Raw genomic sequence first — 23857 nt, forward strand, 5'->3', positions numbered from 1 at the left:
ACATCATCAAACTTTGTTAATTGATGAATCTTGGTTAGTGAGAATGTTTGCCTGTTCTACAATGTATCAGAAGAGCGATTCTAGGCCCATGGGCCTCTTGTTACCTATTACATCCTGTGCATTTGTGCCCCTTTTCTCGTAGTGTTCGTTTAGCTTTTTGTCAGCCACATTACGAATTGAAAATCCTGCCCACACGGGGACAGGTTAGTGTACAAAACAAACTATCAATTCGGAACTACAGTGATCTCAGAATAGATTCCTTTTTATAAGTCTTAACCTGCAAATATTGGAAGTTATGATGAAAATAACTATTATTTGTTAAAATGTATGTATCACATTTATGAAAATCCTAGAAAACGAACACAACACCCCCACACACAAAAATGGTAAGCCAAAAAAGAGAGAGAGAGATTGGAATGATATAGGACTTGAACTGGAATGTATGCTTCAAGTGTAAGATTACCGAGCACCTAAACCAATAGGCCACCCATGCATATGCATATGAAGCTAAAGTTTTCATGTTTGACAGATTGGTAAATCTCAAGGTAAATTTTGGGAACGATTTTTTCTTCTTCATATTTTGGTCATTTTCAACAGGAGGACCACCTTAACTCAAATTTTCTCAAATGGACTTATGTACAGTCATACTCAGATAAAACAATTTCAGTGTTTTATTTCTGGTTTAGGGTGGCGTTTTGCAACAGTATGCAATTTTTTATTCCCATTACGTTACATCTACTATATACTCTATATGATCATTGATCACAGTGATGTTTATGCTTATCAAATAAAGATACTATCTACATATAGATATCTTTATTGAGTACTTTGGGTAAACACAAGTATAAACTGATATGGTATAGCAGAATATTTGTAAAAAATGATATTCAAGAAAATTGCATACCAAGTCATCTTCGCTAGCCAAAAGTTTTACGATCCGCTCCGCTTCTCTACAAACAAAAGCGGAGCGGATCGTAAACCCTTGGCTAGCGAAGATGATACCAAATGTGTTATATCTCTTTGATGTAGAAGGGTCTAGAGATCATTTGTTAAGTCTACGGGTGTTTAAGTGTTATATTAATTTTAGCACTGCCTCCTGGGGTCATTTAGTACTCAGGTGACCGATATCTCTTTTACCTAGACTTTCTTTGTTCTTTGTAGATTTTGAACTTTACAAAGACGATAAGACCGATATCCAAGACATCAGGAGGAGCTTAGAATGGCTCACAACCAGTGTACGTACCTGAAAAACAAATCACTAGAAAGAGTACTGCTAAAAGATCATTTACGTTTTGATACGTAAATTGAATTTTGTTACTGTGATAGACAAATATAAATTGAATATACCATTCAGTATATACATTACATGTAATCACATTAGACTCCACCATTATACCAATATTGGTACACTACTGAATTGTCTGTTGTCTCTCGTATTGGAGATTTACATATATAATGTATGTAGTCTACAAAGCTTAGCAAAACTTGAGCACTACACCGTCTGTCTGTCACATCCTAAAACTTTTTAGATGAGATATTTAGGATGTGCGTTATTTTTCTAAGGGACACTTGACTAATGATGTGTATGTGTTGTTTACGTCCCATTTGAGAATTTTTCACTCGTATAAAGATGTGATCACCAGCTGTGGATGAGGTGACACAAATCAAGGCCATACCAGCGAGGTCTCTTATTCGTAACAACGCCTACCGTCACACGGGGACATCTGTTTTTAAGGTCATTCGGGGGAGGGGGAGGGTGGCTTTTATTTCTAATACCGGGCATTTGCCGAAGGAACAGCCTCTGCTTCTGGCTATGTTTAACGTCTTGGGTTTGGTGTGGTACTGGGATCAGTTACAAAGCGAGCGCTCTACCCACTGGGCTTCCGCAACAGTGTTCTTAAAAACGCTCTAATTTTAGGAATACCATATGTATTGATGATGTCGCTTAAATGCGTAGTTGTGAAAGATGAATATTATGTATAATAGCAATGAAATCTCTATTCTAATCACTAAAGTCTTTTTTATGGAGGTTTTGTGATATTTTCATATGAGCCAATATATTTCGTAAATACCCATAAGGTTGTTTTTGGTTAATAGATATACATCAGGCTGTCCAGCGGCCCTAAAATTCCTAAAAATTCCTAATTTTTTTCAGTTTTGCTAAAATTCCTTAAAAAAAAATGTAAAATTCAAGGGGAAATCCTAAAAAAGCCCTTATTTTTCATGTCAATTCCTACTTTTTTATCAGTCTTGAAAAATCAAAATGCATTCATACAAAATGTGTGTTATTAACGTAGATTGCAGCTCTTATTCAGATAATGCTGATGCAGTGAAAGGCAGTTGACCTGTGGATCCATGTGTCAAGCTTGTTTATTGGTTGTGACTTTGTGATAAAGAGTTGAGATTTTAGGTATGTAAATACTATAGCCAATAATAGCTGAGACCATGGAACACTGGAATACGCCCTTCCTGTACTTACATCTTATTTGTGTGTCATGTGAGTTTCTTTATTGTCAAATTTGACAAGGTAAGTCCTTTTAAATAATTAAAACTTCCGCAATTTGGTTAAAAATTCCTAATTTAGCCCTAATTTTTTAAAATTTTACCCCTAAAATTTGCCCTTATTTTTTGTCCAAGGGTGCTGGACAGCCTGATACATATTTAAATCAATGCTTCACCTAATGTTATTACGATCTTAAATCTCAAAATTCTTGTCTGCATTTTGTTTACAGATTTGACAGAAGACCAGCTTGCAATGCTTTATGAAAAAAGCATTGAAATCATTAACAAAAAGAACCGGCGATTTGCTCCCCTGCCGGCCATGTGGCGGGACAAGCCGACAGCGTATTGGAATAGGATACGTCACAAGTACGATGGATTCATGATCCCCTACAGAAAGGACTTCAATGGAACGCCCAAGTCAGCCATTAACGGAAATGTACTCGGCCTTTTCTTCAACGCTAGTCTGCACAATAAGACTAAAAAGCCTCCGACATTTTCTTACTTCGGAAACCAACGTCTGATGGTAAATTCGTCCTTTATTGTGAATATCCACCAGAATATCTACTTTGTGGACTTTTACTGCCACAACCTTCGAGATCATTACATCACTCTTGTTGTTGCAAGACCTGGTTCTGTCGTTGACAACTTTTGCCAGAGGAACCTGAAACAAATCAACATTTTCAACAACCCTTTCTTGAAAATAATCAATGGAAAGTTATACGTTACATTGGGTGTGAATGTAGAGGTCTTTTATACAGACGTTGTGGATGTGAATCGGGTCATTTTTGACGGGATTGGCAAGTTCTCCCCCATCACGTTCCGGGGCAAAGGCAGCAAGAAATTTGGGATTCCCAAGAACCATCAATGTAAAGTCTGCAACTTGTGGTGAACCTGCATTTTTTGAAAAGTATTGAGATAAAAAGATAGTCTTGTAGAAATAAAAAGGAGCTGAATGTATACAATGCGTCATATATCGTACCCATGGTTTTTAGAACAGAGTTTTCTTTTCATTTCGCTTTCCAGACTTTCTAATTTGCTCAAGCATCAACTATTGCTTATCCATTGTACATGTACTTGCATGTTTTCTTTAATTGTATTTTTACAACGTTTTGAATCCACTGTTTTTCACCAGCATGTGTGCAATGCAATAAAATCGAAGTATTTTCGTTTTCCTTGTTATAAGAACTATCTCAGATGAAGTCGCAATTACATCTCCTGAAAAGGGTTTTGGAGTCATATCTAAAATCTACGGATAACAAGAATGGATTTGACAGTGTAAACTTCTAAACAAAGATGCGACACGCCAGTATGATAAAATCCATATACATGTACACATTCTAGTAGGCCTACTTGGCAGAATACAATTTTAACTAGTAATTCTAATTGTTCACGAACAATTAGAGGACTTTCCACCTTTTCATTGCTTTTTCCCGACAATTTTCATCTTCAATACTTCTTCACTTTTATCGCCTAACCGGACAACGCCTAAATCTCTTTTTTTTTTAAAAAGTTCCGCCGGTCACCCATCCAACTACTCGTCGCGATGAATGCATCTTAAACTTGCATCATGGCGACAGACACTACCACAACACCAGATTGACTTGCTTATTAACGAAGAAGTACAAGTGAATTATAAACTGTTTAGGGCCACGAAAGCCATTGTTTAAAGGCCGTAACATCCAAAGACAAAGGAATTTCAAGGGTTTCAATGCTGTTTTTATGTGTGTTTGAACGTATGACATGCGTCAATGTGCATGGATATAGTGTGGTTTTAGGAGGACCTGCTGAGAGACTGCAAGTCCTGTTGTGTTGAATTGTGGACAACCACGGACTCGCACCGGGAGGTGTTTGACCTTGACCTCATTTTGAAGGTCATCGGTCTTCATGCAAGTGGTCCCGTGTCTCTAGGTCTATTCATGTCAAAGTTAGAGGCTTAAATAACGATATCGGAGAATTTCAGGGGCAATAATTCTGCTTAAGGGGTTTCTGTTCACTTCTCACTGCAAGGGAGTTTCACTGGGAACTCATCAGCGAAGGTTTCGTGTCTCTACGACTTTCGGTTCTGTAAGAGTAGCGATCACAAGGTTTTCAACGCATGCTGACCCATATGGTATTTCACTGCTATCCGAAGAGGGTATAAAAAGTGCCATTTTCTGGTCTGTTTAGATGACCTTGACCTATTTTTCAAGGTCAAGGTCACCCAACCCGTTCCAGTGGGTTCGGTGTCTTTACGACGAATACTTTAGGAGTCGTCAATTTCTTACGCAGAAAGCGTAAAACATGAGGGGTACTAACTTCCTGAAAGGGTCCTCGAATCCTTTGGTTGAATGCCCATGTCAATTCGACTAAGTCACCTGTGTGTTCTAGAAAAGGTTGGATGCGCCTATCATTCACGGTTTTCGAGAAGAATCGATAACAAGGGTTTTTTGCGTAAAGTCCTCTCAGTTCGTTAAAGGTCAAAGTTCAGTTTCGCAGGGTCAAATCTGAGCATGTTTTGAAATGTCGAATAGGATGGTCTACATTGATTTTCGATAGGTCTTGAGGCGCAGAAACATATTTTGGCGGAAAGAAAATAATAAACAGAACAATATCAATAGGACTTTCCACAGAAAAGTGGAAAGCCCTAAAAATGCAGCCTTACACAAAATTTATCCGCACGTTTACATTTATTTATATAAGTACATGACAAATTTCATTTACACATATACCAGTACTAGACAAAATCCATTAACACATACACTGGTACTAAGTACTTGACAACATTTATTTACCAGCAGTAGACTAAACTTGATTTACACTGAGGTCTATACCCTGTCGTGTAGTCAGCAGTAGACTAAACTTGATTTACACTGAGGTCTATACCCTGTCGTGTAGTCGGCAGTAGACTAAACTTGATTTACACTGAGGTGTATACCCTGTCGTGTAGTCAGCAGTAGACTAACTTGATTTACACTGAGGTCTATACCCTGTCGTGTAGTCAGCAGTAGACTAACTTGATTTACACTGAGGTGTATACCCTGTCGTGTAGTCAGCAGTAGACTAACTTGATTTACACTGAGGTGTATACCCTGTCGTGTAGTCAGCAGTAGACTAACTTGATTTACACTGAGGTCTATACCCTGTCGTGTAGTCAGCAGTAGACTAACTTGATTTACACTGAGGTGTACATGTATACCCTGTCGTGTAGTCAGCAGTAGACTAACTTGATTTACACTGAGGTCTATACCCTGTCGTGTAGTCAGCAGTAAACTAACTTGATTTACACTGAGGTGTATACCCTGTCGTGAAAAGCAGAAAATTTTTGGAGGGGGGGGGGGGTCTGGAAACCAGTATTAAACTTACTGATTCTGGGCAAGTTTATTGATTGCAATTTTTTTTTTTTAATTAACAGTTAGTACTGATCGTGAAATTACCTAATATGTAAACAGTTACACGAAAAATAGATTTGTAGAAATTGACATGATAAAAATAATGTGTACGCCACAGGGGCTTCTTATCCATTTTGTTCTCGGTCTATATATAAAATTCTAACAAGGGATGACTTGAAAATACTTAGGACACCGGTAGTAAACAAAGCTCAAAATCACAAATCGAATCTCCCTATCCAAAGGGCGTTAAACATCCTAAAACAAGTCCACGTAGTCTTTAATTCAATGAGTTTTATGGACGAAAATAATCCAAGCTGTCTGTCACGAACAGGACAAGATAACTCCTGCAATGAAGCTAAATTCCAGCTTTTCGAGAAAGAAAATCCTAGATTTTTTTAACGCAAATGACGGTATTTAAAACGGGAATTTTTTTCTTTGGAAGGTAATATTTTATTTCAACCTGAATTCAAATGCAGTACATACAACACTCCCGTCTTTAAAACTCATTAAATCAAACATAAATTGATTGGACAACATTATCTTCATTGCAGGAGTTATCTTTTCCTTTTTTATTTATTTATATTTTAGATATACAAGAATTGCAATGTATTCTTTCATTTTATATTTCTATAAGTTAAAGAGATATCTCCTTTTTTTTTTTTTTTTTTTTTTTTTTTGATAAATAGTAAATCGGCTTGCCATACTGATCACATAGAAACCAAATGTTTTCAAATATGAGCGTAAGGACCATCTATCTAATTAATATCTAGACATTTATCAAGCTTCTCAACCAAGTATAGAATTCTGGGGCGCGTTTTACAAAAGAACTTACGACTTACGACAAACTTTACATACTGCAATTTTCAACTTTATTGTAAATCATTCACTTTGAATGCAAAATATTTTTTTAAAAGAAAATATTGAAAATTAAGCCTCAGAAAAGTTTTAATCTATTCATTTAATGTAATAACTGTGTAATACGTTTAAGACTTGCGACTTTGTCGTAAGTTGTTTTGTAAAATGGGCCCCAGTACTTTAAAATCTTGACTTCACATAGCAAATTCTCTTCATGTTTATCAAAAGAACTTGGATCATCAATGATTTGGTGTTTATAAAAGCATGTTAACTTTATATATTTCGACAACTTACGGTAAAATTTGCATTGAACATGTAGTGTATATATATATATATATATACATGTATATATATATTTGTATATATATATATATATATATATATATATATATATATATATATAATATATGAAATAAAGAGCCAGATGATAGGGATAGATTGAATTGTGTTCATTGTAAAATTTCGCTGTTGGTGTATATGCAGTTGTATACATCAATTTAATACACCGCACGGCCAATCTGTTTCCCTACCCGTACAAGCAAGCATGTGGTCATTTATTAAGTCACAAAGTAATACTATTTGTTATTTATGGCCCCGGTCAGGGGATATACCAATCAGGATCAATTAAGTACATTTAGTCATGCGTACCCAACTTCAAAGAGACGGACATTGATGGTAAGTATTCAGAATATTGTTTATTTCCACTTCAGAAATTTTTAGATTTTAACTAGATGTCCACCATATCAGGTTCGCAAAGGAAAGGCTAAAGGTGTAGATATTCTAACTAAGATGTTACAATCAATGAATAATTTCCACGAACTTTCCAAATGTCTTACAAACTGGAGAGGTTTCTTTCCATTAACCTGGTGATACCAATATTGTTGCAGTGTGTTGCCATAAGGAAGCGCCTATCGGCGACTTTGATAATTATGGTAACTCTTATTAAATACAAGAATTGCAAGGTTTGCCTTCCACATTGCAGGCAACGTAACTTTGATAGAGAGAACCCTAAGACTTTGGTGTGTGTTTCATATTACCACGATAATTTTTACCAATAACAAGTTAGGTTATATATACCAACATTCTTCAAGTCTTCGGGAATTTGTAAAAATTTATCGAATAAAAAGAAGATGTGAAAATTTTTAAACGGGCGCAATCCGAAACCAAAGAAAGAAAATGATGCGTGCTTGTTGTGATCGGCAGTATGATGTTCAAACAACAGGACGTTGTAGACTGTCCTATCCTACCATTGTTGTTATATTGTTGCGTTCCATACTTCAAAGGCCTCATGATATAACCGTGTTACATCTATAATGAATATTTTTTATACATAAAATGGCTGTTGCTGAATGTTCCTAAATTGATCAAAATAATCATCATCTATCTCTCTTTCTCTCTCACTCTCTCGTACAAACGAGAAATTATTTCAAGCAATACAATCCCTTCTCCATAGTATGTGAATTTAATGAAAACTTTTTGTCAATTTGAGGAATTTTACCAGCTCCGCCTCTTTCTACTCACTTCAAACGGACCTGCATTGTACTTCGATCTGTGTGTACACACACTCCTTCCCTGACCAAAAATTTCTTTGTTCGAATGAGTATTTTCGTTCGAACATTTGGTTGTATATTGATAACATCCTGCTCGATAATTTTTCACTCATATGAAGACGTCACCATTGCCGATGATGGGCATCTTCCCAAGTCAAGGGTTTCTGATCCGCTCCTTTGATCAGAAACCCTTGACTTGGGAAGATGGTGATGGGCTGCAAAGATTAGGCATATGTTTGGCGCTCACGGCCTTTGAGCAGGGAGGCGTCTTTATCGTGTCACACCTGCTGTAACATGGGGCCTCGGTTTTTGCGGTCTCATCAGAAGGACCCGAAACTAAATTCATCCGAATGAAAAACTTTGTTTGAACGAAGAATGGTTTCGTCAGAACGAAAACACTAATAATTTGTCCAAATATCCGAACAAAACTCTCATCGTCCACGCTAAGAGTAAAGTCCGAACGATTATATAATTCTTAACGTAGCCCTTGTACCTGTCATACATAGGTGCAATGTATACTTCATTACCAACTTTAAACAATAAAAACTTTAATAAAGTAATAATAAAAAGCTGACTCAATCAAATATTTCTTCTGTTTTATATGCATGTATTTCTTTTTATCAGGAAATTTTGGAATGGTCCGCGTTGGATTCATACAGCGAATGACAGTATTTGTCCTACTGGTGACGTGTCTTGCGGACAGTAAGAGCACTGGTCTGGCTGTTACTGCAATAGCTCTGCTGGTGCTTCTATTAAACTTCAGTAATTCAATCTATACTTATGTCAGTTCTATCTATTACGTCATCGTTTGGTAATATTACGTTTCTAATGATAAGATTTTCCCGCAGGTAATCCAGATACAATCTCACCCCTCCAGCTGAGCACCTTTGCCTTTTGCCTGACATTTTTAGTGAGAAATCCTCCTGAGTTCATTAATTTACCATTCGTGACCAGCTTGGGTCGCCTTCAAAGTTCCCCATCGGAATCAGCGACTGCACTTGGTAGGAAGAATTTCAATATTCCATGTCATATTATAGTGGGGAAAATATGCGTGTGTAAATGTTTTTAAAAAACCATAGTAATTGCTAATCGTTACCATTATATCGTTGATCACAACTGGGTCCATCAAGCAGTTTCTATTACGTTTCCAGCACCGATCTCAACCACCACAACAATGTTGTCCTCCACGTTGGTGACGTCAACATTAGAACCTATCACGTCATCGACAACACCTTCATCAACGACGACGGCGCTTTCTTGTGTTGTCGACTACACTCTAGATAATGCATACAATATGTGCTATCGGTGGTATCTCTCGCCGACACAATACGAAGATGCAAAAGCTACTTGTCGAAACGAGGGCGCCTCCTTACTCCTTGTGGATAACCTGGAAAAGCAAACATTTGGAGCAAACCTCATTAGTAAGTTGTAAATAATTTAAATATCACCATCGATGGAGCAGTTTATATTTATACTAACATAACTCAAATATACTCGACTCTTTTTGAAAAATACATTCAAATTCTTAGTTTAACCTTTGGCTATAATGTAGTTTTTCTTTAATAAAAAATAAATCTCGTCTGTCATTTTTTTCGGTGAGTGTTGGTGAAATCAAGTTAATGGTACCTAGGCTAAGTACTTTCACAATGTTTAAAAAATGAATTGTACATACACATGTATATTATTTTCGGTAAAAGATTTATGCATATTTTAAACTAGCTGCAATAATGTAGCCCTCTCCGATTTGGGGGGGGGGGGGGGGGGGGGGGGCTACAACTCCTTAGGATCTCCCTAATGGTGCAAATGCGGGAGTGATCATTCTAAACATTTGCTAACTTTCTTTACGTAAATAAAATGATATTCTATGTTTCTTTAATAGTCAATACAGGGTACATATTTTACAACCTGAAACTTACGATTTATGAGACATTATTTTACCGTTTTCAACAATTTCGATATATAGTCCAATTTCTCCAATCATACCTGTGCGCCATGTTTGATGTACTGAAGTTTCAACTTTCGATTGTCAAGTTATTTGCATATGCCATATAAAGTAGTGTTTATATCAGTAGACAAGTGCGGAGGAGAAAGCCATTTCATCGGTATTGAAAAGCTTTAAATTAATATGAAGTTAAAAAAAAAACGAACAGAGTGTAAATTTTTTCTGCCACCCTATGGTTTTCGTTTCTTTGTTGGAATGGCTGGAGTAACTACATTTTTGCGCTGCTTGTCAATGTTTAGGTCCACCTATATGTACGAGACCTCGCGATAACAAGCACGACGGAGCAGACAACGAATTTTGCATGCTGTACATACATATAATATTTAATGAAAAACACCTCTATTAGACATGCCCAAGCACAAAGTTGGTACTCTTTTTGGCGCAAACAACAATGAAGACAAATACACGGAGTTTATTACAGGTTATTCATAAAAATAATTGCGCCATTATGAAGATCCTATGGAATTGTAGCCCTCTCCCGAAAACGTCAGAATAAAAAAAAAATCGGAGAAGGCTACATTATTGGAGCTGATTTTAAACCATTATCGCACTAAATAGTGCATGTATATATCTATGACCTTCAATAAATCTATTGTAGCTATCTTTAATGGATTTGTATGGAAGGTTTATTGATAGCTAGATACAAATACATGTATAATTGGCTACTTAATGCGAGAATTTTTGGATACTACATCTACTTTAACTGGAAAAGCTAGCTACTAGTAGCCAACTATTAGTAACCGGCTATTCAAGGGAGTTAACTAGATACTACTAACCGGCTACTTGAAGGAAAAAAGACTAGCTACTAGCCTAGTAACCAAGTACAAGAAACAGGTTACTGGGTCCGATTATAATCATTACGTTTATCTAGGTGGAGAGGATCCATTTTCATATCAGAGTATGGTAAGAAATTTCAGATATACCACATTTCATTTGACCATTACTTAAAGTTGAGAGTTAAGAGTATTCTCTATCAAAAAAGTAGAATATGTAGCTGATTATCCAGAGGTGATAGCTCAAACTGCATGGCATATTCAGATATAGAAGTACTCCTCTTCATATATTTCTTTCTAAAATATTTACATTTGTCAATGTGTTTCTTTATATGATAATACTAACGAAATTGACATTCAATTTTTTCTTCCCTTTAAGGAGCTGGTCATTAGTAGCTAGAATTCCCTTTAAGGAGCTGGCCATTTGTAGAGCTCTAGGTCTCCCTTTAAGGAGCTGACCATTAGAAGTTAGGACTCCCTTGAAGGAGCTGTTCATTAGTAGCTAGGTCTCCCTTTAAGGAGCTGGCCATTAGTAGCTAAGACTCCCTTGAAGGAGCTGGCCATTAGAAACTAGGACTCCCTTGAAGTTACCAGATACTAGGAGTTCATTTTTTTCAATTTCAAGTTGCAGGCTACCAGTAGAAAACTTTACTAGTATCTTGCTACAAGTAGCTATTTTTACCCAATCTCTTGTTGGGATCATGATTGCTCTTCTTTTAAACATGATCATCAGTCATTCACCCTTTTCCATTAAGAATCAAATCCATATGCTGGGGTAATGTTTATACAAGGAATGCGGAACCCTCTGAAGCCGTGGTATGATGATGCCGGAAATGAAATCTCTTACTTTAACTGGGACGTTGACGAGCCTGATTTTTACGACAATGTCCTGTTACTTGTATCCAGCGGCTATATACGAGGCACGGCTGGTGAGCGGCTGCCATTCACCTGCGTCTATGATCCGGTTGGAAGGTGAACACAGTGTGAAGTTGTGTTCCGTTATATAATTGATGAGTACGACACTCGTAAGTTAAGGAGTTGCTGACTTTGAGTTTTCTTTATGTTAGTATTACTGTGAATAGAGAATTTATTTTAGAATTTGTATTGCAAAGCCGATTATGTAGAAATTACCCCAATGTTTCCATTGTTTATATAGTACCATAATACAACCAACCTTTAAAACATTTTCCCCTCATATATTTATCATATATTTAATTTGGATGTACATGTATATTTAATTGCTGGGATAAAGTTTAGAAATTCATTTCAAAATTAATGATTATCTCCCTCGTGCATAGCTCTATCCTTGGACGAATTTGGCTCCAGTTTTTGGCACTCTAGTTTTCCTTTTAGCTCTTAAAAGTTATTTCGAATTTCCAAAATTTCGGCATGAGCATCACTGAAGAGACATTATTTGTCGAAATGCGCATCTGGTGCATCAAAATTGGTACCGTAAAAGTTTTACATTTATATTTTGTTTTCTCTCAAGATGAACGACCATTGCATTTATCAAGAAATAAAATACGCTAAAACCGCATACTAGATTTATCACTGACAAAACATGTAAATACATGTATATCTAATTAGACTAAGTATGGAATAGTCCGGGAAATACTAGAGTTTCTCAAGGTGCATATCACCTATAGGAACAAAGAATTTTCCCAGACGTCTCCCATATCTCTGTCTGTACTTCTTGTGACCCCTATATTGTGTGTATGAAATGGAATAAAACCTTGTATTCCGTGAGTTTTGGAATTTCACTTTTAATCAAGGAATTATGCTACACTAGAGAAATTTGATATGGATGAAAAGTGGAGGTTATGTACAACACTATTTTGAAAATGAAAACTTTCATATTTACTTTAATTAGTCAAAAAATGCAGTTCTAGTAGAAAGCAATTTGAAACAAGATGTGTTTGTGAAACACAAATGCCCCCGATAATGGCCAATTCCGAAGATGGCCAAGGTCACAAGGACAAATATCTTGGTACCAGTAGAAAGATCTTGTCACAAGGAATGCTCATGTGCAATATGAAAGCTCTAATATTTACCATTTAGAAATTATGACCAATGTCAATTTTTTAAAAAGTAGGTCAAATATCAAGGTCAAAAGATTTAGTACCAACGGAAAGGTCTTGTCACAAGGAATACTCATGTGAAATATCAAAGCTCTCTCACTGTTCAAAAGTTATTAGCAAGGCATTCTTATACCGTGCGTACTAATTTTTGCCATAACATGATCTGTTTACAGAGTAAAAAGCTTTACGATAATCAATAAATGCACAATACAACTTTCTCCTTCGAAACAAGTATAACTATCAAACATTTAAGATTAAATATATGGTATGTTGCACTGTATCCTTTTCTAAAACCAGCTTGTTCCTCACATAGTAACCCTAAATTTTCTAATTAAACAATCCATTATTGAGTATACACATAAATAACTTGCCAAAACAACTTAGTATTGTAATACCTCTATAGTTAGTCTGCATCAGTATTTCACCTTTATTTTTATAAATTGGACGGATGTAACCTTCAGATCATGTACTAGGTATTATACCACTTTCAAATACAACATTAAAAATCTTCACAAAAATGGGCTTACATGTAAATTTATCAACAGAGTGCTTCAAAAATTCGTTTAATATGTGATCACCACCACATGCTTTATTATTCTTAAGAGACTTAACAGCACAAAAAACTTCCTCTTCGCTAAGTATTTGATTAATTAAGTTCAGTATTATGTTCACTAATATTATCAGGCAGAACAATATCAACATCATCCTGAACAATATTGAGATTCTTGAAATGATTATAAAATGCATTAAGAGCAACCTTACTAACAGTATCCGAGCTAGTTTGTTTATCACAATCTCTATTTAGCATATTCCAATATGCCTCAGTTAGGATCAGAAAGTACGCAGAATTAATTTATCAGTAAATGATTCTGAAACTCTTTGAACTGCTTTTGTAAAGTTTTCTTGTACTCTTTACTATTACTGACCATATCTAAATAAGCAGCAGGTGTACGTGCACGATAATAATAATTGTTAGACCTGTGATACTTCTTACGTATCGTATAACAATCACTATTAAAATATCTCTTTCTACTATTTGCGGAGTTCAATCTAGAGTTGTCGCTCTTGACATTGCCTCAAGCTATTTCTTAAACACATGCAGAACAACATTGCAAATTCCAACTATACGTTACAGCAAAATTGTGTAGTGTTAAGTTAGAATAACAACTGTTTTGCAAAGCGGGGGTATTCTCTCGTTCGTAATGCAGGAAATCAGTAAAAGCAAGATTTTTCTATGAAGTTCGGTAGTGACCTTGACCTTTGAACCCAAAATCAATAGCGTTGTTTTTCTCTTATGTTACATGTGAAGTATCAAATCGAGCAAAAAATGTGGTCTGTCTAGTGTCTACAAGCCCAGTGTTACACACATACTCACCCACACACGTACGGGCCCGTTACGATATCCCCTCTCGCAATGAATTGCCATGGGATAACAAGATATTTTCCGGTGATTACAATTCAGCATTTCTTTATAAATTGACTTGATAATAATATGTAGAGACTGAAACCTTCATAGTTTGAAAATCATTTCATAACCAATACGGATACCGGGTAAAAATTCAAATAGTGATTAAGCCCTTCACTAAATTACATTTATATTCCAATCTTTGTTCGAAATACATGTAACATCACATGTTTGATGTGGATAAAAGCAGGCTATTGCTGTTGATGTTCAATCTTGATAATCTTAATATGTCCATCCTGTGGACAGACATCAATTTTCACTGAATCTGTAAAATGGGTTTTTTTTTCCCCTTTCTTGTATGCCCACCTCTTGGTTTGCACGACATACTTTTGTCAACAAATATCTTGAGTACAGAGTTTTCAACGTCATATAATGTGTGTGTTTACCTGTGTGTGTGTGTGTGTGTGTGTGTGTGTGGATAGATGATGTCAAGTATGAAAAAACACCAGGAACGGGCCTTCGTCGACATTTGAATCGAAATGAGACCATATGTCATGATGTCGTATGAAACGCCACCAAGGAATCTGTTCTCCTACACAAAATGTACTCCTTCCAACTTAAAAAACTAGCGGTGTTGTGATAACCGAAGACTGATTACAAACATTAACTGGATTTAATGAACATACATGTACATGTTTATAAGACATAGTCGCTTTATTACGAGTCATGTGGAATACGTCGTTTGGTCTCATGTGAAGTAACTTCTGACGCCAAATATGTTCACAAAATACACAATGACACTGAAGACTAGAATCACAATCCATATCCCCATGGACATCGACACCAGCATTTTAACACGGGCAGCTAGTGTCGCTATCAAAGTCTCGTTTCCAACTTTTCTCGCCTTTAGCATCTACAAAAAAGTAAAGCCATATTATCGTAGATTTATATATAAAGTCATGTAAATCTTACAAGAAAAGAAATGTAGTATTAATGTTTTTACTGTTCCTCTTGACAGTTATACTAAATACACAATCTTTCTCTTTTTTCTTTCAATGAGTTTGTCTTGTTTCGTCAAAGAGACAAACACGTTGACCTGAAAATCGTAAGGTGGACGCTGGATCATTAGGTAGATATATCCAATTTTTATAGCCTACAATATGTGGATAATCTAGATCATTAGGTAGATATATCTAATTTTCATAGACTACAATATGTGGATAATCTTTTGCAAACAGGAATGTAACAGCAGTTGTGATATGCATGTAATCACATAAAATACCATAATTGTTATTGAAAAAAGATTGTTTAATAGCAAAATTGGTAGATGGAATTATACTTCGGACCGGAAATATTCTGAAAAGAGATTTTACAGTTTCTTTGCCTATAAGTACCAACTTAATGGTTATTAGATCAAGACTTATTGCAGTCGGAACAATTTTAGATAACAACACAGCGGTGGATTTATTCCCATCCAATCTCTACGTACGACGGTTAGTCTAGACTGCACAATTAACAGATCTTGCTTTCTAATTTCATGAATTCACTGTTTTCAAGTTTAATCTTCAGCGCATTTATTTATAGTTTACTTACATGTATATCATGGGGGTGAAAAATGGAAGCATTGGATAATTCGCTTAATCGGCAAATCCAATTATGTAAAAATTACTTATTTTTCTTTTACATGTATCTGTGACACAACTTTTTTTTATATAATGAATATGTGTTTTTATGAAGTCCATAGATGACTTGCACGCCACAGTGCTTGTATCGAGAAATGTGATATAATGACACAGCAGGGGTTTATTGGTGTACATTTGTATGTAAATATTTGAGTATTGTCAATTCTCTCGATATACTACACGTATTTACAGTTAGTACTATCATACAAGTGTAATGTCATTTCTATTACGTCCATCTTTCAATGAAAGATACAATATTGTAAACAATGAACAATATGGCTGGTGTGTACATGTGCAATGCATCATTTAAAAAATCTATGACATTTCCATATATTGTTTTTATTGAAAATAAAGTTTAGAATATTTTCATACAATCAGACTGTTTTACATTTCTGTCGGTAACTAGATATTGACAAGTATAATCTAACATCTAATGGTAGATGTGATTGAAAACTTATCTTGCGCGCGCACACACACTCACACACACACACACACACACACACACACACACACACACACACACACATATATATATATATATATATATATATATATATGGATAAATCTCCGATATAATCTTCTAGAGTGCTCGACGTGGCCTCACGAAGCTACATAAATTGATCTATATATATATACATGTATATATATATAGAATATCACACTCTAATGTTGATCTCGGACCTGGGATTGGCCCCGAGAGTTGATCTCGGCCCGAGCCCGTAGGGCGAGGGCCGAGATCACTCGAGGGGCAATCCCAGGTCCGAGATCAACATTAGAGTGTGATATTGTTTATATCATATACCTAAAACACAACAAGTTGATAAACATTTTTTTTTAAATTGGGGGTGGGGGGGGAGGGGGGGGGGTCATTGACCCAAACATAAATACATGGTATACTGTACAACGATATTTGACTATTTCATTCCTTCAGAGAGTTTACTTTAATGGTTACGTTTCCAGTACTATTGACATTGTGAAACATGCTAAAGTCTGGGTTTTGTAGCTTTATTCCATTGCTGATTTTTATTTATTTTTTCGGATTTACCAAACTCGCCCGTTTTCAATATTTCATATAATTTGTAAGAGTTGTAGAACTTTGTTTACGTGGCGTCATCGTATGAACGGGAATGTTTACAGATCTGATGCTGCTATTTCTTTGCTTAAGGAATGTTACGTTATACTGAAGTAAGTTTTTTTTTTTACCGTTTCCCATCTGTTTAGCATCTATAAGTCGTTGAAATACGTCGGAAGATAATGGTTCTACTTTTCTCTTTTTATTGCCAAGTCCTCGGGATTTTAGATTTCAGAAATCGTTTTAAAACAGTTTTCTACATCAAAATTGCTGTAAATTAACATTTTATCTCCATTAGGACCGGGGATTTCTGAAAATGCTTCAGTATCACCCTCCATAATCCTCCTACTGTTTTCTGTCACCTAGAACGTTGATTGTTTTGAAATGAAGTTAAACGTGTTATTGTTCTAAATAAACAATTGTTACTTGGGTTACCCCCCTTTGCTTAGATACTCGCTACAATTTAGCGCTGTTTTCAAAAACGTTTTTATTTAATTTTTCTGCTTAAATTAAATTTTGTCGTGGAAGAAAGTATTATATATGAAAAAAATTGTGTCTAACATCATTTTTTCATGTAGTTATGTTAGATTTCAAAAGATTAAAGAAGAAATAGCCATTTGAAATTTGAGGGCGAGACAGCCCCTTGACAACGGGCCGAGACAGAGATATCTCGGCCCTTAGGGCGAGACAGCCCTACCTACTTGCAGCTGTCTCACCCTAGCCAAGATAGGTGTATCAGGGCTGAAACACTACTAGGTATATGATATATATAGAATATCACACTCTAATGTTGATCTCGGACCTGGGATTGGCCCCGAGAGTTGATCTCGGCCCGAGCCCGTAGGGCGAGGGCCGAGATCACTCGAGGGGCAATCCCAGGTCCGAGATCAACATTAGAGTGTGATATTGTTTATATCATATACCTAAAACACAACAAGTTGATAAACATTTTTTTAAAAATTGGGGGGGGGGGGGGGGGAAGTATTGACCCAAACATAAATACATGGTATACTATACAACGATATTTGACTATTTTATTCCTTCAGTGAGTTTACTTTAATGGTTATGTTTCCAGTACTATTGGCATTGTGAAACATGCTAAGTGAATTAAGTGAATTATTTTTATTTCTTTTTTCGGATTTACCAAACTCGCCCGTTTTCATTATTTTATATAATTTGTAAGAGTTGTAGAACTTTGTTTACGTGGCGTCATCGTATGAACGGGAATGTTTACAGATCTGATGCTGCTATTTATTTGCTTAGGGAATGTTACCTTATACTGAAGTAAGTTTTTTTTTTTTTTTACCATTTCCCATCTGTTTAGCATCTATAAGTCGTTGAAAAACGTCGGAAGATATTGGTTCTGCTTTACTCGTTTTATTGCCAAGTCCTCGGGATTTTAGATTTCAGAAATCGTTTTAAAGCAGTTTTCTACATCAAAATTACCATAAATTAACATTTTGATCTCCATTAGGACCGGGAATTTCTAAATTTCTAAAAATGCTTTAGTATCACCCTCCATAATCCTCCTACTGTTTTCTGTCGCCTAGAACGTTGATTGTTTTGAAATGAAGTTAAACGTGTTATTGTTCTAAATAAACAATTGTTACTTGGGTTACCCCCCTTTGCTTAGATACTCGCTACAATTTAGCGCTGTTTTCAAAAACGTTTTTATTTAATTTTTCTGCTTAAATTAAATTTTGTCGTGGAAGAAAGTATTATATATGAAAAAAAATTGTGTCTAACATCATTTTTTCATGTAGTTATGTTAGATTTCAAAAGATTAAAGAAGAAATAGCCATTTGAAATTTGAGGGCGAGACAGCCCCTTGACAACGGGCCGAGACAGAGATATCTCGGCCCTGAGGGCGAGACAGCCCTACCTACTTGCAGCTGTCTCACCCTAGCCAAGATAGGTGTATCAGGGCTGAAACACTACTAGGTATATGATATATATATATATATATATATATATATATATGATTATCCCGGTATAAATGACAGCATGTCCAAAATGTCTACTAACTGTTAAATGACGTAATAAACAACTTAAATGACGATGTGATTTCAGCTTAAAGCTCAGTTTCAACTGCAGAATATTATGATTTAACAATATTGATATCAATCAAAACGTTCCCCGTTGCCAGAATGAACGCTGTCCATAGCTATCGTTCAGGACGAGACTGGGGCCTGTTGCAGACAATTAATGACAGCATAAACAGGGCTATGTTTGCCTTACCTTTGCCGTCGTGATAACTGCAAAAATCCCCGTGGGACAGAAACACACGACGGACAATAGTGATAGAATCAATAAACAGCGGAAGTCGTTGGAAGACAGCTGATGGCGAGGTTCCTGTAACACATAAAATACTGTATAATATGAAATACTGTAAACTCCGTTTTCTTCTCGAGATAACTTTATTTTTACGAAGGTAATATTCTTTTGAATTAATTTTGCATATATGCACGCAGTGGTGAACAAACTGAACATTCGTGAAATTTATGCCTCGCAATTTATAATAATAATAAAAAAAAAAAGACTTTGTGAAATGATCGAATAAGTCATTTACAAACTTTATCATACTTGGATATCCTTGAAAGTTTGAAAATCGATTCAATGAAATATATCGGTTTACTTTTGTGCACTACTTCAGTAATATGCATATATTGATATGCTTATTTATATTACACGATTTTGTTATCATGTTTGTGTATGAACTACATTACCAAGTCCGCGGAACTCTTGTGGGGTATGTTTAAATTGAGCTTAACATCTTCCACTCCACCGTGGTGATTGTAGTCCGAACACCTGGCACCTCCATTACACACGGCACCTCCATTACACACGGCACCTCCAACAATGACGTCATTAGGTGAGTACGTGTTGTTTTTTGCCTGGTTTTTGTCCTTTGTGTTTGATGTAAGAGGTTCTCGGAGTAAATGGTTCTCCATCTTCTTTTACATGATCTTGATGTCAATGACAAAAAAAATAGTGTTTATTCATAAGGTTCCACAACTCTCTCTCTCTCTCTCTCTCTCTCTCTCTCTCTCTCTCTCTCTCCACGGTTTGTGAGTAAAGGTGTGAACGGAAATAATTATCACGGTTTGTGATTTTGTAAACTCCACATCGAAAAATCGATTTGGATACAAAAATCCGTGATTTCTGCTTTTGTGCAGACAATATGTCACTCGATTAGTGTAAAAATAAAATCAGATATTTTTGCTACGTGAACCAATAAATGCGTTATTGACATTTCCAGTCGCAAGAAATAGAGAATAAATACCCCAGTATCGACAATGATTGGAGTAAATAATACCGAGCTATATAAAAGTCGATTTCTATAAAAAGTAATCCTAACCCACATATTTTCATAAAGTACAGCAGTATTGTATAAAAATAGATCTCTATAAAGCATAGCAGTATTGTATATAAATAGTTCACTAGACATTGAAACTTAAGAATTATTTTGTAGAATAAATGGCGTTTCGATCAAATTCCAATACTCTAACCTTTCACTTTTAAAACTCGCAATAATCTTAAAATTACCATATATATAACATTTTACAAAGATGCAAATATTGAATAACAAAACTTTATTTTAAATGTAGCATGGCTTTTGTCCCAAATTTCTTGATTCAGATGTGTATATTTTGAAAGAAAGGTTTTTTTTTAAAAACTACATGTACGATGAAACAAACGTGACTCGTGAAACCACTTCTATCAAAGTTACAAAATGTAGTAAAAAAGCATGAAAATCGTCGATACAAAGTATTTATCATTTCTAAAGCTACTCATTCATTATTTAGCTGATTGTAAGATTCTAAATAGATTTTATTTTTAGGATATGTTGCTCGCCAATAAAATATCAAAAAACATTGATGAGACTTTTTTTACTTTAATTTTTTAACGTCCAAATCTGTCCTTCCATAATCACATGCCCACCTTCTCTAATCGTCTAAATGTTTTGATAATTGTAACCGTATCAGATCTTTAAAATGTTTTACGTTTTGATTAACGACTATGAAATAAATGACAACCTACTTTATAACGAGCTAAAATTTGCAAGTCTACCGAAAATATTTTGATTAACCTTGAACTGAACATTGAAGAGTCTTAATGACAGTACCTTTTCATAAGCTAATTATTCTAAGGTTTACTAAATCTGAAAAGGAAGGCCGACACTTATTCTCGTCATTTGAATTGTAAAATTAATATTCTCACCAATGAAAGATGGAATGTGCCTCCTGTGCTTATTTGTACCTAGTAGTTTGACTCTAGATATATCCCAGTGATTTGCTATGATAATTACTTTAATACACCATGTAATATTCTTGTTTATAAGAACATTTCATACTTTTATAATAGAAACTTTACAATGGCTAAAGAAAGCTGGTACCCAATCATGAATATGGTAAGTTGTCATAAATTAGTTAAGAGGATAAATAATTCTGGTTGTATAAAGGAATCCTTAGTACAGATGATCGCACACATATACGGTATATATGTACCATGTGTATAGATATTACATGTATACTGTACATATATACATGTACAAACACTGTACATATTCCAGAAAGGAAGTTCCAATTTTGAGCAATGTGTCTGAGAGACTGAAAATTTGAAACAATCATTTGCACTGACTGACTGTCAGTTATCAAATGATTTATATTCTGATCCGCCACTTTTTATATCCTAGTATGTGTACATTGTACATGTTTACTCCATACAGACTGTTTATCATAGATCATAATGCGCTAACATAATAACAATGATCGCATAAAATAGCTACATTTCCACAACCATAGGTTGTTTTCAATCTCAGATTAATTTGTTTCAAATAAATTTTCAAAGCTATAAAAATATACAGATTGGACGCTCTAGAAATCGCATAATAAAACAATGTAAGCCTTACCGTTGTGTTGACAGGTCCTCGTTCTGAAGCAGTCTGGCTCCTACATGGACATTTAGCAGGCTCTATAAATCGATAGAACTTTTCCTGTCAGCAGCCATTGGATAGATCAAACAAATTCTGCTCTGCGTGGGAACATCCGACGGAAAATAAAAATGGAGTGGGTACGTGTAATTAAAAATGTCAAATTACATCTTTCCGGAATTGAAAATCTTATACAACATCCTGTTTTTTTAAGGTGAATAAAAGAGAATTAAAGTATCATATTCAAAGATTTAACTAATTGACGTCAGATCGTTTTAAACTGTGAGTGACTGACACTTGGAATTCCGTTTGGATAAACATTGAACGATTTAGTGCGAGATTGTGATTTATATAGTCCTCTTCAATTTATAACAAAAGTGCAATAAAGGTTCATCTTTTGTTTAGAATTTATACCTTAATGATAACAACCATTGTCTGAGCTCGGGTCAATTCTGTACTGACACACTAGGGATTTTTTCAAAATAAAAATAGATGAAGTTATTGAAGTATAAAATGACATATCTGCTAACAGAAACAAGATTTTGTAGTTATGTTTAGTTCTGTTAGATGCCATGGAAAACATGTACATCTTTATTATCCTCGGTCTCAAACTTTTCATGGTAAGATGTAGTGGTTTGCTCTGTGTAATCTATTCAAACACGGAGATGGTTTTCAGTTGTAGCAATTTTTTGTTAAAGACTATAACAGCTAGATTCGTTATTTTTTCACACACAAAAAGAACAAGTAATTCGACAAGATTGCATTGAGTTCTTGTTTCAGTTAGCTAATATTTTATAAGATGCTATTAAGACCCTAGTCTCTTTTATTGGTACATGTAGATACCATGCCTCCTCCTCTTTTCGATGAGAATCACAATTGATCTGAGCACCATGAAACAAGATCAAGACTAAATGACACGGGCATAAAATCGTATCTGTTATGAACGATTGCTTATCACGTGCTGGTCGCGATAGATTAGTGGGTAGGGCGTTCGTTTCGTAGCCGGGAGGCACAAGTTCGATTCTCGGTCTGGACGCCTCGTTAAACCTAAGAGAGGGATTGTTCCTTCAGCGAGCGCCCGGCATTAGAAGGGAAAAGCTTAAAAAACTAAAGGTCCTGGTAGGCGTTGGCTCATAAAAGACTTCTACCTCATTGCTACAATAATAAACACCATGCATAGACCTGTCAATTTTTTTCCACCTTAAGTTGTTAACATCTCCACATGAGTTTTGAAAAATTCTAGGATTGGACGTAAAATATCAAACCAACAATATAACTGTATCATACTCGTAGTACTCTGATGAACTTTTTCATTGGCTGCTAGCTTCTATGGCCTTATTGGCTGCTGGTTAGTGGCTGCTAGGATCAGCCTAGTTTCATAATGCGCCAACAATTGCAACCATTGTTTAACCCGGCTACAAAGTATGGGATAGCACTTCGATTCCATTTTGACGAAAATGGTACTCGTGTACTTGAAGGAGCATTAACAGTGAAAGTGATGGCAGCAATTTTTTCTCAAAATCTCTTAATGGCATAGGAAAATATACATGTATTAATGACTTATAAAAACATTTATTTCGTGCAAAAACAAGAGAAACCTGATAAAACTACGTTAGATAAACGCTTTTAGTGTAAAG

The 23857-nt window shown here is 35.4% G+C and overlaps 2 protein-coding genes across 2 annotated transcripts in view; one reads left to right on the forward strand and one right to left on the reverse strand.

Annotated features, from left to right (window-relative positions):
- LOC125682990 (phytanoyl-CoA hydroxylase-interacting protein-like) overlaps positions 1-3670 on the forward strand; it is a 16198-nt gene extending 12528 nt beyond the window's left edge. Inside the window, exons 2-3 of the mRNA XM_048923632.2 lie at positions 1162-1235; positions 2733-3670. Of these exons, the coding sequence (XP_048779589.1) occupies positions 1220-1235; positions 2733-3391 (675 nt within the window). The 5' untranslated portion in view covers positions 1162-1219 and the 3' untranslated portion in view covers positions 3392-3670. The remainder of the gene's footprint in view (positions 1-1161; positions 1236-2732) is intronic.
- Positions 3671-15187: 11517 nt separating this feature from the next.
- Positions 15188-22542, reverse strand: LOC125682994 (uncharacterized). Its single transcript, XM_048923637.2, has 4 exons — positions 22200-22542; positions 20014-20253; positions 19526-19639; positions 15188-15446 (listed from the first exon to the last, which is right to left on the reverse strand). The coding sequence occupies exons 2-4, from the start codon at positions 20236-20238 to the stop codon at positions 15282-15284; spliced, it is 504 nt and encodes a 167-aa protein (XP_048779594.2). The 5' UTR covers positions 20239-20253; positions 22200-22542; the 3' UTR covers positions 15188-15281.
- Positions 22543-23857: the final 1315 nt, after the last annotated feature.

Source organism: Ostrea edulis, chromosome 6, assembly GCF_947568905.1.
Source record: "Ostrea edulis chromosome 6, xbOstEdul1.1, whole genome shotgun sequence".
Lineage (NCBI taxonomy): Eukaryota > Metazoa > Mollusca > Bivalvia > Ostreida > Ostreidae > Ostrea > Ostrea edulis.